The 13521-nt window shown below is 42.8% G+C and overlaps 1 protein-coding gene across 1 annotated transcript in view; it reads right to left on the bottom strand.

The window, feature by feature from the left end:
- Window positions 1-2046: 2046 nt before the first annotated feature.
- Window positions 2047-13521, bottom strand: part of SUDS3 (SDS3 homolog, SIN3A corepressor complex component) — a 41114-nt gene continuing 29639 nt past the window's right edge. The window contains exons 11-12 of the mRNA XM_019039231.4: window positions 8606-8690; window positions 2047-5432 (exon numbers count right to left, since the gene is read on the bottom strand). Coding sequence (XP_018894776.3) covers window positions 5334-5432; window positions 8606-8690 — 184 coding nt within the window. The 3' untranslated portion in view covers window positions 2047-5333. The remainder of the gene's footprint in view (window positions 5433-8605; window positions 8691-13521) is intronic.

Here is a 13521-nt window from a genome sequence, read left to right as displayed (position 1 = left end):
AGACTGCACACTCCTGGTTTGGTTGATAAGCAGGTCGCCAATTAGAACTGAGCAGTTTCGGGGCAGGTGACATGGAGCTAAGGTATTTATTCTTCCATTACAGTGCCTCTACAGGAGGGCATGCCATGGAAAAGTCCAGTGACATCAGAGCATCAAGATGCAGAAGGCCCAACTCCATAACGACATTTTTAGAAACCAATTCAATGGCTCCAACTCCATAGATGATAAGGCAGGGAGGGAGGAAGATCTGAAAAAATACCGATACATGTTTTTGCCCAAAGGCTCTCTTGTAGCTTATTGGATAAAGCAGTTCTCATCACGACCAATGAGCTGTTTCCATTCCTTTTTAGGATGGTTATACTCATGCAGGATCAACAGAAAGCAAGCTCTTGGCTGGTCACCATGACTCTCAACTATATTGCCAAGAGAGAAACCCAGAGTTATCAGGCAGGACTAATAGTGTTTGTACTTCTAGCATTTTGCTCTGGGAGCATGTGTGTATAGGAGGTGAGAGCAGCTTATGTATTTTAACAAACAAACAAACAAAACCTCCCAGGGAAATCCTGAAGAAAGGCAGAAATGTTGAACGTGATTTTAACAGATTAACATGGGGAAGGACTGCAAAGTGTAGTGGTTAGGGGAAACCTGGCTTGGAAACTTTAAATCCAGACTGTTACGTACTGTGTGACCTTGGAGAATCCACCTACTCTAATTCAATGAGTCTGTTTCCTTCTTTAAAAACTGGTGAGATGCTTGCTTCATGGGTGACCAAAATAATAATTAAATACTGGTGACAGCAGCAGTGTACTCTCCTTAATTTATTATGAGGCTTAAATGAGGTAACACAAGGGAAGGGGCCAGCACCCAGAACATGCACTATTACTCACCAGTTTGCCTTGGCACATCATACCCTAATATCATTTGCTAACATTTACAGAGTAGTTACATATGAGGCACAGTGCTGAGCTCTGGGTTTCTAGAATTAAGTCAAGGCTTAGACTGAGCCAGCCTTAAATTTGGGAGTTAGTACTCTTTCAGAGATTGTGAAGATTAGTGAGAAAGTGCCTCCCATGAGGGGTTTAGTACAGTGCCTGGCATATATACAAAGTACTCAGGAAAAGGCAGACTATGACATCAAGGACAAGCCCCACTTGCCTTGGGAACAATGGGGAGGGTGAGCAGGTTGACCTGAATCTGTTTTTCCCCTCCCCAATTAGTCATAACCTTTGCTGCTAGCTCTTTGCATTCCTGGTCAATCCCTAGCCTATACCAGGTACCTGGCTCTTCTAGAACAACCATGGAAGGAAGCAGCTCAAGAGCTTGAAGGTTAAGGTACTTAAAATAGAGAAAACTAGTTGGGAGGAGTAGCTGAAAGTCTAAGGGGCTTGTGGGTTCTGGGAATGTTATTTCTTGATCTGGATGCTATAATAGTTACATGGATGAATTCACTTTGAGAGATTTCAACAACTTCTACAATTAAAACTTGTGCACATTTCTGTCTAATTCAAACATTTTAAAAACAGAAACCACCCCTCTCCATCATCTAAAGCATAAAGCAGTCTTCCCAAAGGGGTGCCATAACTGGGTCACAGGTCGGTCACCTGTGGCAGCACGCAGGCTTGTTGGCTGACCCCGGGAGCAGTACAAATACCATCACTGTTTGGTTAAGATTGGTAGGCACTATCTCAAAAGCCAGGAACAATATCCTCCTTAATCATGCACCAAATGAACAATATCCTCAATCACAAGTTTATTTCAAGGTTGTTTTTCCACCCAAGATCCATTCTATTCACTTGATTTTTAATGACTTTTATCTACAACAAGAAGAGTGCACAAACATTTAAGTGCCAACACCCCAGACTGCTCTTTACAAAACTGAGTATTAGCCTGACATCATTCTGTATCTTACTCTTCACTAAGAATTAAATGTCTAGAATATCCCTTCCTCTGCCCTAACTTCCTTTCCCCATAAGCAATGGATCAAAAACCTAAAATAAATTTCTATCACTTATCAAGTCAATGGATACAATACAGACTTCATGCTGGTTTTCTTTTTGAAAGTTTATTGTTTTCTTTAAAAAAAAAAAAAACCCTATACCTTTTATATTTTACATTCACCTCTCAGAATATTTAATGGTACCCATTAACGATGTTATAAAAAAAGACCACCACCTGCTTGAAATGGCTGCAAATTTACCATGTTCTGGCATTAAAGTGATTTCAACTCTTTGGACAAATTGGTGTAACAGTAAGCACCGAGATTTCAAATTCCCAGATGAGAAAAAAAAATTTAATCAGGAGGAAATTTATTTAGTAAAAATTCAAGGCTAAAGAAATGTTAGAAGGAAGCCAAACCCAAAAAACTGTAAAAAATACAATCTTCTCTCCAGAATTAGGTTAAAAAATACAGTCAACCCCATTCTAAACCCCATATTTCTTAGAAAAGTCACCCAGTCCTGAACACAGGGTCTTATACACAAATACATGTAGCCTGATTTGCAGATCAGCCTCTGGGATCGATCTTACACTGGCCCCAATTAGAAGTTCAAAAACAAAAATTAAGTTAGGTAGTCAGACATCTATAAATACTAGTATCCGCATGAATGAAAACACCCTGGCTTTGGTATGGCTACAGAAATCCATCTGGAAATTATTCAAAAGGACATGGTTCAGGGAAAAGGGGGTAGGCAGGGCATGGGGGGAGGGGAACACACAAAACCCCCAAGCAGAGGTAAAATGAATACTGGAACACACCCTCAGCAAACACTGTACATAGACTTGAGGCAGATGCCTCTAACACAACACATATACAGGTTCTTGATCAGAATGGTCTGGACCAACCTTTTTCAAAGTAATCACTTGCAGGAAAGAGTTTAAACTTGGAAATTCATCTGGTGCCCTGGGGTCTAGTGAGAGACAAAGACCTTTTGGAATAATGGCCACCCAGGCTAGAAGCTAGCCTCCTTCTCGTCTAGAAACCTCAAAGTCTGTCTTCCCCTTTAGTAAGGCTCTGCCCACCACAGAAGTACCCCCATCTACTAACAGGAAGGCTGCTTCTGTTCCTGGTCACCACTGAGGTCTGTCAGGCTTCAACTGCTGATTTTTCACCTCTGGGGTGACAAAAGAAAATATTAAGTCCTCTGGGATTAGAAATGTAATTTACTATGCTGATTCTCAAAATGGACTTCTCACCTGCCCCCATTTTCACTAGGCCCAATTAAGAGTTGTGAGGACGCCGAGGAGAAGGCAATGGTGGAGTCGAGACTATGACTAAGGGTGCCCTCAATACCTTCAAAAGTCAGAGAGGAGAGAAGGCAAAAGTGCCCATACCCTTGTCTTCAAATAAATAGTTGCTTCACAAAAGCACAGAGGTCCCACCAGAGAAGGCCAGAAAAAGAGGCAATTTGTTGCTGCTTCAATGCAGAACCCCAGTGGTTATCAATACAATCCTCAACAATAAAAACAAACTCTGGTATACTGTTTAGGAGGACAAAACACATGATCATTGAAAAACTCCACCTTCAATGGAAAAATACATGAAATATATCTAATTTCCATCGCAGGGCACTACATGAAAACCAACAGCTGCACAATATGTGATGTGACACACACATCGTATGTGTAACAGTTCAAGTGAGGGAAGTCCTGCCTCACAGCCAAGGCTAACAAACAAGAACAGGTGAAGCCTGTGTTTACCATGGGCTGGGTTCACTGTAGTAAACATCATAGCAGTCGGGGATTGGAGGGCAGAGAAGAAATACAGAACCCCAGGCAACTTTTGATAACAGTGTCATTTATCCTGTTTTCTAAATAAGACTCCAACACCAGAAAAAAAAAAAAAAAAGAGGAAAAAACGGATTGTAAGTTAAAACAAAAATCTATCTGTATAAGTCTTTACTTGTACAAGTCTGTACAAGTCAGTAAGGTTTGGTCTCTGCAGAGCCAGAACTTCAGAGAAGGTGATTTGTCATCACAGTCCCCCCAACTTGCTTGGGGGTATGTACATCAAGAGACAACATGAAGAGAATCACTTGAGACCAAAAGAATTACTTACAAAGAAAGATTTCCTAGAATGTGTAAGTTCTACTGATTGCTCATAGAGATGCTAACAGTTGCTCTAACCCCAAATTTTTTAAACATCTCAAGATGGCAACATGAGTATAGAAAACCCCAACACTCATCACCCAGTGAATCATTTCTCCAATCATGGGAGTGAGGGAAGGATGTAGGAAAGGCTGTTTCATCAGGACTCATTAGGGAGGGTGTCAGTCCAGAGGCAGCCACAGCAGAGCTTTCCTTGTCTTCAACCTGGGCCAAATAAAGCTGTGAGTGCTCAGGGCCTGACAACAAAGTTCTCCACAGGTTTGGAATGGCCAATGTGCAATAATGGCATCAGCCACAAGAGTGAAACTTGAATCGTGCATGAGGGTCTATAGATCACTGATTATTGCACTATCAATCTCACCTCCCACCCGTAAGAGATTACCCAGATAATCAGCCTGTGGCACATACTTACTACTACCTACTTGGGAACAAGGGAGAGGAAGGAATTACAAATGAAAACTTCTGAAATGACCACTGCTTATTCCAGCTTAAGTTAGAACAAATGTTTGAATAAATCACCTGCATTAAATAACATTTAAAATATGGTACCTTCAGCACATTATAAATATGAAATGTCCCCTCCCCCAACCCCATTTACTTCAGTGCACATAGTCTTCCAGGCAAGCTTTTCCATAGCTCAGCCAGCGGAATGGATGGTGTGCGCAGATGTTACACAAAGCATTTATTTCTCCGAGAAGGCCGAGAGCCACGAGAATTCATCTCCTTCTGCTAGGACCTCTGCCCCAAGCTTCTGGGGAAATAGTGAATTGGACTCGACAGGGAAAGTAGCTACATGATCCACTAATCAGATTCAAAACATGAAAATGCACTGGAGAGTGTATCCCTTCCTGCTCTTCTCCATGGTAGAGAGACTTAAAGATAATCAATAAAAATAGCTGTCCCTTCAAACTCAGAGGAGGTTTTCAAAAACAAGTATAAGCAAAAAATAAAGAAATAAAAGGAAAGTAAATCAAACCCCCCAATACGCCTGAAAGTAAAACAGTCTCATGGTGACTGATGTCTGGAAGAAGTTGAGGCAGAAAAGACTGACAAAGTTGGAAGCGTCCGGCCACAAAAGTGCCTTAAAGAATTCACTACAGTGCTCTCCATTTCCAAGGCTGAGTAGCTATTCCCAGTAAGTTAACATTTTTCTATTAAGGAGAAAACAAAACAAAACAAAAATAAAACCCACTCCAGAAAAAGGGTCAAGAGAAGAGCACTGTAGAAAGTCAAGCAGCTGAGCGCCGGCGGATCACGAAGAGCCCGCGCTGAAGCTGGCCCAGGTAGATCCTCATCTTGGTGCTATCACTTGTCTTCCTCACCCAGATCTGCAGGGGAGAGGAAAGGGAACAAGAAGAAAAGTTAAATACAGAAGAGCAAATCTCCCACACCATCAAAATATCTGCACGAGTGAGATGCAAGTAGAAAGCTGGTAGCCTCTTGCTGGAATAAACTGTCTCAACTTGTGAGGGCTTCATAAGCACCTCTGACATCGGGCCATCTAAAGGCATGCCGCTGGGAACAGGCATCAGCCTTGAACTCGTTTCTCAGCCATCTCTCTCACACCTGTGATTACGAAAATGGAAAGCACAGCAATCTTGGGTTCCATTTCTGCCTTGATCTTAAAGATGCTTTTAAATTTGGTTTGATTACTGTGTTATCAACACTCAAGAGACATCTATTCATAAACACGAACTTTCAAATTTGGAAGTATTTTCCTTGCTCCAAGGGACTTCCATATTATATAACCTTTCAATACTTTGGTTTCCTGGCAATGAAGGCTAATGGTTGTGCAGAAAAACGGGGAAAAAATATCAACAATAGAAAAATGCCCACTAATGAGCTAAGGCCCAATTAGGATCATGAGAAGGTTGAAGCATTTCCGAGAGTCCTTCCCTCCTCACCATATCCCTCTCTCACAGACAGTATCAGATTACAGTGCATTTTACAGGGCAGATGCATTCTTCCATTGAATTGAGAATGAACTCTTGCAACAGGGGACTGCCAGGGCTGACAAGTGCACTCAATAACAGGCATCCTAAAGCCATGGGTGAGAAGGGGAGCTGCTGCCAGTCACCTGACCCCCTGAGCCAGGGTTACTGAGCTCTGTGTGCCAGACACCATGCTGATCAGGCTGAGCTTTTTCACCCGCAAGACAACCCTATGAAATAACTACTATCATTGGCCCCATTTTAAAGAAGAGGAAACCAAAGCTCAGCAAGGCTGAGTCACTTATCACGATGTGAATTCTGGTGTCTGACATCAAAGCCCCTGGCTCTTCTCTACTAAAGCAGTCTCTGGCTTCCTCTTGCCTGTTTTTCTGTAACATGCAATTAAATAGAGCCAAAAGCACAGTTTTTTGAAAGGTCTGCATCTCACCCAAATATATAAGTTTACAGATTTATCTCCTCCTTCCTGGACTCAGTTTTCAGGTTTTAAAAAAGCTTATTCTGTTTCATCTCCATTTCTTTAATGTGATTATTCAGCAGTAGAGAGACTTTAAAGTCAAATACACTGGCTTAAAAATTTAAAAAGTTAAAGACCTCACATGAAGCTAAGCCTCCAAGGGACCTTGCAGAATCATTTTAAACGAAAAACTGATCCCAAGAAAAGCTAAGTCAGGGAGTCATCCACACACTCAGAGCTACCCACCAAACCTGCTTGGAGTCAAGCTATGCTAAAGCCAAGTAGCTCCAGTGTCACCTGGAATTTGATCTGAAAAATGAGCTGGAACACTTTCAAGAAATGAGAACGGTTTCCCCACTGCCAGAGTTGCATGTCTTCAGTGCACTGAAGCTTCTCCCCTCCAGAAGACATGTTTCAGTGTCACCATTTGTCAGATCTCACTGACACTCTATTATGTCAAGACGTGACAATATTCGGCAGAGAGAGAGAAAAACAATCTAACTTGCACTTATATTTTTCTGAAAAATCTTGAGGTATCATAGAGGAGAATAATGCACTGGTTCTGAAGTTAGGGTCAGGTACTAGAAGGCCACATGTGCTTGTGGAACAACCCAGACAGCCAGGTGCAAATGATTACCATGAAATCGTGACACCTCTTGGCTGAGGAACAGGTCTCTCTATTAGCTTCCCTGTTCTGGTTCTGACTTGGCTTGAGGGGACTCACACGGATCCTCAGCCCAGAGAAGAATGGCATTCATTTATCTAGAAGGCTCTCCATAACTTCTAAGTAAACAATCATTTTGCAAACTAGTCACATTTCAGGGCATTTTCAATTCAGGAAGCTGGAAGAATAGAAGAGGCTTAAGTTATTTCATAATCCAGTTTCATTAGATTTACTGTGCACTGGCACGAATAAGTTACAGAGGGCAGACACATAGAAATCAATTTCTTTGCAGACATTTGTGGACTGATAAAAGATGAAGCCAATCCAGCTATTAAAGTTTTTAACTTTAACTAACAATATAAGTTACACATTGCTTACATACTCCTCATGAAGGACCACTTGGAGAACTCAGAGGGCAGTCATATCATCCTCAGGTGTAACCCTCTGAGCTTACTTTAAAACCAGACCCCATCCATCCTAAAGGAGTGTCTTGAGGAGACCAAAAACCAAGGGCATAAGCCTGGCAACTTGTTTTGAGGCACAATAGGACATCTCAGCTAGGAAAGACGGCAGGCAAGTGGCGTGTGGGTCGTTTCAGGCCAGCACTCACTTAGTGAGCACTTACTGGGTGCTAGACCCTGTGCCAGGTGCCTCATTCAATCCTCACAGCAAGAAACAAATCTACTGGTATGTGTGAAAGTTCTAGAGAAACAAAACCAAGATGGAGTATGCTCCACAGTCAAGCTCCATTCTCAGTAGATGGTTACCTTAAAAAGAAGCAGGAGTTGGCCAGGTGTGGTGGCTCACGCCTGTAATCCCAGCACTTTGGGAGGCTGAGCTGGGTAGACCACAGGGTCAGGAGTTCAAGACCAGCCTGACCAACATGGTGAAACCCCATCTCTACTTAAAAAAAAATACAAAAATTAGCCGGGCGTGGTGGTGTGCGCCTGTAATCCCAGCTACTCAGGAGGCTGAGGCAGGAGAATCACTTGAACCTGGGAGGTGGAAGCTGCAGTGAGCCAAGATAGCGCAACTGTACTCCAGCCTGGGCAACAGAGTGAGACTCTGTCTCAAAAAAAAATAAAAATAAAAAAAAAGAAGCAGGAGTTGAATGTACAGACACCACACAGACTTGCTTTTTGTTCTTTCCTGGAATCTAGCTCCGTGGTTCCCAAATCAGTGGCTGTACCGGGAGTTCACAAATACTCCATGGAATAGACAAATCCGCATATGTTGTAGTCAAGCAAATGTAAGGACTTTTCAAGGATGATTTTGACAATGTGCAATTTCTGCCTGACTTTAGAATCTAACCCACATAGAAGACAGGACTCCACTGTACTTCCTTGGTGGCACTTTCATTTCAGGTTTGCCCTACCAACACTTCGCAGTACACATTTTGCTTCCCTAAAGGTGAGGGAGTGTGGTTCCCACCTCATTGGCTCCTACAGAACTGATCACGCAGCTCAGTTTCTGGTTGTCCTTTGACTCCAGATAGATGGCCTGGCTCTTGTGGTACCTGACAAAAACAAGGCACACATTTTTAAAAAGGGAGGGACAGAGACAGGAAGTAAAAACCAAACAAAACAAAAACACCATCACAACAAAAATTATAATTAAAGAAGTCTTAATAATTTACATTTGAGGAATAGCCTGGATTTCCCATTTAGCTTAATTTAAAGGCTTCCATCCTGAGGCCAGGCGCGGTGGCTCAAGCCTGTAATCCCAGCACTTTGGGAGGCCGAGGCGGGCGGATCGCAAGGTCAGGAGATCAAGACCATCCTGGCTCACAAGGTAAAACTCCATCTCTACTAAAAATACAAAAAAAGTAGCCGGGCATGGTGGCAGGTGCCTATAGTCCCAGATACTTGGGAGGCTGAGGCAGGAGAATGGTGTGAACCTGGGAGGCGGAGCTTGCAGTGAGCCGAGATCGCGCCACTGCACTCCAGCCTGGATGACAGAGCAAGACTCCATCTCAAAAAATAAACAAACAAACAAACAAATAAATAAATAAAGGCTTCCATCCTTAGGTTAGAAGACCACCTAATCTTCTTTGGGATCTAAAGCTTACATTCCTTGGTCCCTCTACAGAAGGGAAAAGAGAGGCTGAGGAAAGTGTTGGAAAACTATGTATTTTTCCCTTTTTTTGGACTATATGACCCAGTTCAAAAAGTAAATTAAAAATTGTTAAATAAAAACTCTGTTCCCCCTTTCTGACCCCACTCCAGAACACTGAAGAAGGTTGGACAGATAAAATAAACAGGCACAAGCCACCGTTATTTATTTTCTATTTGTCCAAGTCAGTCACCAACAAGAAGGAAGGCTGACTTTAACCCTTTAGTCAGTCATTCAAAAATACTCATTAAGCACTTACTGTGTACCATGGACTATGCTGGAGGTTGGGGACAAACAGTGAGAAAGGCCACAAGGTCTCCACTATCACAGAGATTCAAATACACTGGGGATAAAGAACATTAAATAACCACACCTGGTAAGAGCTAATCAGGCAAAGTTCCAAGTGCCGTGACGTATACCAAAGGGTATCTAATTTGGCCTGGACAGTTGGGAAAGCTGCTTTGAATACAGTAGATAAGACAGACACTCCCCTTTCAACTCCTGCATCTACTCTCAACCTGTAGTGTAGGGCCACTTCTTATTTCTACAAGTTCAGAGACAAGGCCAAGGATGAAAGTGAAGTTGCTGGGGGCCAAAGCCCAAATGGGACAACAGCAGCCGCCACAGGATGAAGGAGTCCCTGCTGGATTACAAGAGTTGGAAGTATCAGCGGAGCTGCAGCTAGCAACCCCGGCCTGGGCCAGCCCCACGTCGATTAATAACATAAACTTTGGTTCATTTTGGCTGCAAAGATCTGGCTAACCAGACCCATAAACTCGTGTAAATTCAGCAAAACACATCTCCCAGCAAAGCATGATGGCTTATTCTGTTTTGCTGGTATAAGGAAATAATCTACTGCCAAGACATCACAGTAAAGGATGCACTTCACTCCCATAATGAGCTTTTCCCAGTCTAGGGTCTCAATTCTCTTTAACCTGCTACTTATGAACTGAAAACTCAGGTTTCCAAGTCAATGTACTTTCTGAAAATACTGTTAAAAGAAACAGAATTTTAGGCCGGGCGTGGTGGCTCACGCCTGTAATCCCAGCACTTTGGGAGGCCGAGGTGGGCAGATCACAAGGTCAGGAGATTGAGACCAGCCTGGCCAACATAGTGAAACCCCATCTCTACTAAAAACACAAAAATTAGCCGGGAGTGGTGGCAGGCTCCTGTAATCCCAGCTACTCGGGAGGGTGAGGCAGGAGAATTGCTTGACCCCGGAGGCGGAGCTTGCAGTGAGCCAAGATCATGCCACTGCACTCCAGCCTGAGCAACAGAGCGAGACTCCATCTTAAAAAAAAAAAAAAAAAGAATTTTAAATTCAATTAGAACAGCGGGAATGGTTTAAATGCAAGTTTTAAAGTTGCTTTTGGCCCTTTATTAGTTGGTAAACTGGCAGGGGACCTTCATTATGCTAAATATGTATTATCACAATGGCCGAACTGTACAATGCATAAGAAAAGGCTAAGTTCATACTAACACTAACACTTCCCCTTGTTTCTCTTTCACATCTGAGCCAGCTCTCCCATGTAAACAGTCATGTCTTGAGTAATGGTTAAAATAAAAATACAGAGGGAGAATACTCACAGTTGTTCTAAAGGGACTGTAAGTTATTAAAGAGATAAAGACACAAAACAAAATGCAACTATCCTCAAGTCATTCTGATATAACTTTCTAAACACTTTAATAAAGAAAGGTCATGGATGTGGTATAGAATATTACGAGTGTGGAAACATGCTCCATATACTGCTAGGTAAAAAAAAAAAAAAACAAAACAAACTATGTCAACTATGTTCCTGTGTTTATGATAAAACACACACGTTACAGCTGGGTGCAGTGGCTCACGCCTGTAATCGCAGCACTGCGGGAGGCCGAGGTGGGTGGATCACTTGAGGTCAGGAGTTCAAGATCAACCCGACCAACATGGTGAAACCCCCATCTCTACTAAAATTACAAAAATTAGCCAGCACGGTGGTGTGCACTTGTAATCCCAGGTACTCGGGAGGCTGAAGCACAAGAATTGCTTGAACCCAGGAGGCAGGGACTGCAGTGAGCTGAGATCATGCCACTGCACTCCAGCCTGGCTGGAAGAACGAGACTCTGTCTCAAAAAAAAAAAAAAACAAAAAAACTGGCCAGGTATGGTGGCTCATGCTTGTAATCCTAGCACTTTGGGAGGCCAAGGTGGGTGGATTGCCTGAGCTCAGGGGTTCGAGACCAGCCTGGGCAACAAGGTGAAACCCCGTCTCTACTAAAATACAAAAAATTGGCTGGGCGCAGTGGCTTACGCCTGTAATCCCAGCACTTTGGGAGGCTGAGGCGGGCGGATCACGAGGTCAGGATATAGAGGCCATCCTGGCTAACACGGTGAAACCCCGTCTCTACTAAAAATACAAAAAATTAGCCGGGCGTGGTAGTGGGCGCCTGTAGTCCCAGCTACTCGGGAGGCTGAGGCAGGAGAATGGCGTGAACCCGGAAGGTGGAGCTTGCAGTGAGCCGAGATCGCGCCACTGCACTCCAGCCTGGGCGACAAAGCAAGACTCCGTCTCAAAAAAAAATAAAAAATAAAAAATAAAAATAAAAATAAATAAAAAAAGAAAACAGCTGACGCTGGAAGGCTATTCCAACAATTCTCATGAGATTCATTGTATTTTCCTTCAGTGGTACTTAGAACCCAAACCCAACATATTCAACTGACTTAAAAGCGAACACTCAGAGTAAACAATGCAAGCTGGTCTATTACCTCTGGGAAGTGGTCTGGAACTTGGGAATGTGGCCACCTCCCAAATCTGCCTCCTTTGGAATCACTGAATGGTGGTGGCCTGAATGTCCACCATTGGTCCCCATTTGCTCTGAAGTAGAGGTGGCCAACATGCTTCCCAAAGCAGCCAACTTCCAAACCAACTGATCCCCAGGTCCCTCCTGAACCGCAGTCTCTGCGACCTTCAAGGGATCCTCATGCACTACACGATGTCTTGGGGGAACCATTATCCCTAGATATCAAATCTATTAAATTATTTGAATTCTCTGAAAAGGTAAGTCCTTAGATATTAAAGTGTTCAGGGCTCATACCTGTAATCCCAGCACTTTGGGAGGCTGAGGCAGGAGGATCACTTCAGCTCAGGAGTTTGAGGACAGCCTGGGCAACATAGCAAGACCTCATCTCTACTAAAAATCAAAAAAACATTAGCCAGGCATGGTAATGGAAGACTGTAGTCCCAGCTACTCGGGAGGCCAAAGTGGGAAGATCGCTTGAGCCACGGGGATCAAGGCTCCAGTGAGCTATGATCGTACTACTGCATGCCAGCCTGGGGCACAGTGAGACCCTGTCTCAAAAAAATAAAAAATGAAGTGTTCATATGGGGGGGGCGGGGGCGGTTAAAGATGAAACCAAGAAGTATGTGACAACCTTAACATAAGAATTTACTTTTTAATTTCTAAAGAAAAATCAAAGGGAGGGGGAAGAAATTTAAAAATATGTTTGGATATAAAATGTGCTATGAAGCAACATCAATAGGGTAGTAAAAATGTGCATTATTTTTTTTTAGGCCAATTAACCTGTTTTACAAGCTGCAACTCAGCTGCTGAAAAAAGATATTTAAATAGCCTCAAAGACTAAGCCCCAAATGTCAAACTGACTCTATTACTTTGTAACTAATGGAAATTCTGACCTGGGAATCTCTACAATTAAGTTCTTAAAGCTTTGAACCTCTACTATTAAACCGAACAAAACTAGAAATTACCACTACTGTACTATTTTCGAAAAGCAATTTCTTAAGAAGGTGGACACAAAAGTGGGGCGAGGAGGTAGGAAAATTAATTTAATTTTGTATCCTACTGAGAATCCTGGTATTAACACTTTATTTCCCCAATAAGTGAGTCCACGTTATAGCTACAGAACCTCAAGGAGTCCCAATTCTACTGGTAAATATTCACTGTTTTAAGCCTTTTGTGTCGACCGAACGCTGAAGGGGAAAATGCTCTGGAGCAAGTGGGTGGCTTCGTTTCTGACTCACAGGCAGCCCCAGATTTAAAACAAGGAGAGAAAAACAGAAGTCCACCCGTACCATCAATTAGTCATTTTCAAATATCAGCTACTTTTTCACAGTATTTTTTGAGAGATCATTAGTCCAAATCAAAATGTGAGGCAAATTTACATATCATGATATAGAACGCCTTAAAAGCAGTATAAGACCAAGGCAAAGGGAAGATCCTTATCTTTCAAAATGAAAGGGA

This window comes from Gorilla gorilla, chromosome 10, assembly GCF_029281585.2.
Source record: "Gorilla gorilla gorilla isolate KB3781 chromosome 10, NHGRI_mGorGor1-v2.1_pri, whole genome shotgun sequence".
NCBI classification, from domain to species: domain Eukaryota; kingdom Metazoa; phylum Chordata; class Mammalia; order Primates; family Hominidae; genus Gorilla; species Gorilla gorilla.
Note: the sequence above shows the minus strand (reverse complement) of the source record. Positions and strands in the feature narration are given on the sequence as shown.